Source organism: Frankliniella occidentalis, unplaced genomic scaffold, assembly GCF_000697945.3.
Source record: "Frankliniella occidentalis isolate FOCC.00 unplaced genomic scaffold, Focc_3.1 Scaffold271, whole genome shotgun sequence".
Lineage (NCBI taxonomy): Eukaryota > Metazoa > Arthropoda > Insecta > Thysanoptera > Thripidae > Frankliniella > Frankliniella occidentalis.
In genome coordinates, this window is record NW_026267397.1 from 89,249 (window position 1) to 91,948 (window position 2,700).

General features: G+C 41.4%; 1 protein-coding gene across 5 annotated transcripts in view; it reads left to right on the top strand.

The window, feature by feature from the left end:
- The first annotated feature begins 146 nt into the window (after positions 1–146).
- LOC127750847 (uncharacterized) overlaps positions 147–2,700 on the top strand; it is a 7,467-nt gene continuing 4,913 nt past the window's right edge. Inside the window, exons 1-4 of one of the 5 annotated variants that reach the window (XM_052273439.1) lie at positions 151–200; positions 1,203–1,309; positions 2,395–2,554; positions 2,609–2,635. In XM_052273439.1, the coding sequence (XP_052129399.1) occupies positions 162–200; positions 1,203–1,309; positions 2,395–2,554; positions 2,609–2,635 (333 nt within the window). In that variant the 5' untranslated portion in view covers positions 151–161. Of the gene's footprint in view, positions 201–1,202; positions 1,310–2,394; positions 2,636–2,700 lie in introns of all 5 variants that reach the window. The other 4 variants (XM_052273436.1, XM_052273437.1, XM_052273438.1 and 1 more) reach the window with 4 other exon arrangements.

The window sequence follows — 2,700 nt, forward strand, 5'->3', positions numbered from 1 at the left end:
TTCTTCATTCTGGATTAAAATGAGAGAGACAAACTCTGTGCCCTTCGTTGAGCCGGACAAGGCCACCACTCTGTCCCCACCAACAACTGCTCTTACAACATCCACTCAGGCACCCTCGACAGCAGCACCAAGCAGCTGCACTCGTTGGAGACGTCCTTGGTATGGGTGTCCACGACAATCAGCGAGCGGCGTATCACAGTGTACGTTATCTTATGTTCACTCAAGAGAAGAAAAGTGGAGTAGCAAAGTTTACTTGATGCGAAAAACGTTTTGTTTCCTTGGCGTGTCGGCGTGATGGCATAGACGCTTTCAGGCGCGGATCCAGCGGAAGGTTATAGGGGAGGGGGGGCATTTTTCTGAATGTGTCGTGTTGGGTTGCCTAACTTACAGGGGGAAGTTAATAACAAATTTGCTAATATTTGAAAGAACAAACACCCGTTTTCCAAAATGATGAAGAAGACTTGTAGGATGCTTCTCATGCTCCAAGTCAGTTAAAAGAAGCAGTCGCGAGCGAAGCAAGCTAAAAAAAATTTGAAACTATGTGTTAAAATTGGGACCAAAAGCTAAGGGGAAGAAGTAGAAGTCATCGCGAGCGAAGCGAGCGAAAAAAAATTTGAAGAATACGAAATAAAATTGTGACCAAATCTAAGTAAAGTAACAAAAGAAGTCACCATTACCGCAAGCGAAACAAGCTCAGAACAAAATCTGTGACCTAAATCTTGTGACCTACGGAGGAAGAAAAAAAGAATCTGCCAATTTAAAAGCTTTCAAAAGTAAAATATATTAGGTTTATCTAGTAGTGTACAAAAGTGAACGAAATTTTTCAATTCAGAATCAAAGAACAAAATATTTCACTCGTTTAAATGTTTCCTTGTTGCCTGACAATTCCAAAAAAAGACCTATATTTTTAAAAACTTTTTCTTTCCTCCTAATTTTTCCTCTCCTTTTCCTTTACTCCCCTTCTTCCTCCTCTCTTTTCTCTTCTACTCCTTCCTCCTTCTCCCTCCTTTCCCTTCTCTATTTTCTTCGTGCTACGCTTTAACCAGCAGAGCTGATCTAATAACTGACCTCCATTACATACAAACAAATGGCTGCAGGCTGCTGCTTAAACCGATTTAACTATTTGCTCACAAGATACTATCAACGACCGCAGCATTGAAAAGTTGAAAAGTTGCGTGATATTTAATGTGTTTCTGTTTCAGGCATTCTTACGAACCTTAGTATCCACAGTAAAGCAATACAGCGTCTCTGTCTTGGCCTACAGCGCTTGGAGCTTGATTGATTCCTTTGAATTTAGTGGAGGTTATAGGTAAGTCTCCCCCACTCCCCCTTTCCTAATATATACATAAATACAGGCAAGTACTGGAATTGGAGAAGTAAACGATTTCGTCGCTATCCCGCCATTTTCTTTATTTGATTCAACAAATCGAACCATAACTTGTGGCTCATAACGTGGCTCATGAACCTCCAACGTTCCTGAGGATACACTACATTAAAATAAAGGTTCTATTTCGTGCATGAGGCGAGGATAATCTTTTGTTCAAAATAATAGGACAGCCAATGAGAAGGCCGCAACAAAGAGAGAAAAGTCGAGGCGTCCTTGGACCAATATTCTATGTATTTTGCTGCCCCGAAAGACAAGCCTTTCTATTTTCCAAAGAGTCTTAAAATTGGACTTTTCACCACTGTTCTTAGTGTATCGACCTCTAGCTCTGAAACGACTGAAGAGACGGCAATTCCAAGGACTTGTTCTTATTCAAAAACAGATCGGATATTGGTGCGCGTCGAAAGTAAAGAGCCATAAGTTACTTTCACTAATGAGCGGAAATACGTCACCTGTCACCTGATCGATGACCTGACCCCACCCGCCTCTGTTTTTGGCAAAAATGACCTGAGTTGATCGGTTTTGCTCTATAAAAAGCTCAGACGAAAGAGTTTTGAGAATAACTGAGTTTTGGCTGAGTTATTGGAAACTTTCGATTTCGAGGAATAATGTTTTACAATATCCAACGTTATGTCTTCCTAAACTTTTAAGGGGAAATTTTGTCGGGTTACCGGTTTGTGTAGTTGGGTTGAGGTTCAATGGGTGTAAAGAGACAAAAAATACTCAGACATTTCGTAAATGATACTAATTATTTCTCTAGAAGTATCTAGAACTTCTTAGAACTTTCTTAGTAGTTCCTAACAAAATAATTAGTATTTCTCACAAAATTTGTTAGTATCACTAGCAATTTAATGAGTATTATTGCGGTATAAACTAGTTCATTGTTGTTTTTTTTTCAAAATGTCAGTAACGGGCTGAGGGTGAATGTGATTAACGGTGCACTAACATTGAAAAAGATCTCGTGTGCATCGTGCAATACCTAACATGAATATATATTACTTTGATTGCAGCCGACCATTTGGTCTCATCCACGTTGACTACGCGTCCGGTAGCCTGGACCGCTCTCACAAGGACTCTTCTTCATTCTGGATTAAATTGAGAGAGACAAACTCTGTGCCCTTCGTGGAACCTGACCAGACCACCACTCTATCCCCGCCAACATCCACTCAGGCACCCTCGACGGCAACATCCACTCAGGCACCCTCGACGGCAACATCCACTCAGGCACCCTCGACGGCAACATCCACTCAGGCACCCTCGACAGCAGCACCAAGCAGCTGCACTCGTGCAAGTAGCAGTATGACTGTATTACTGCT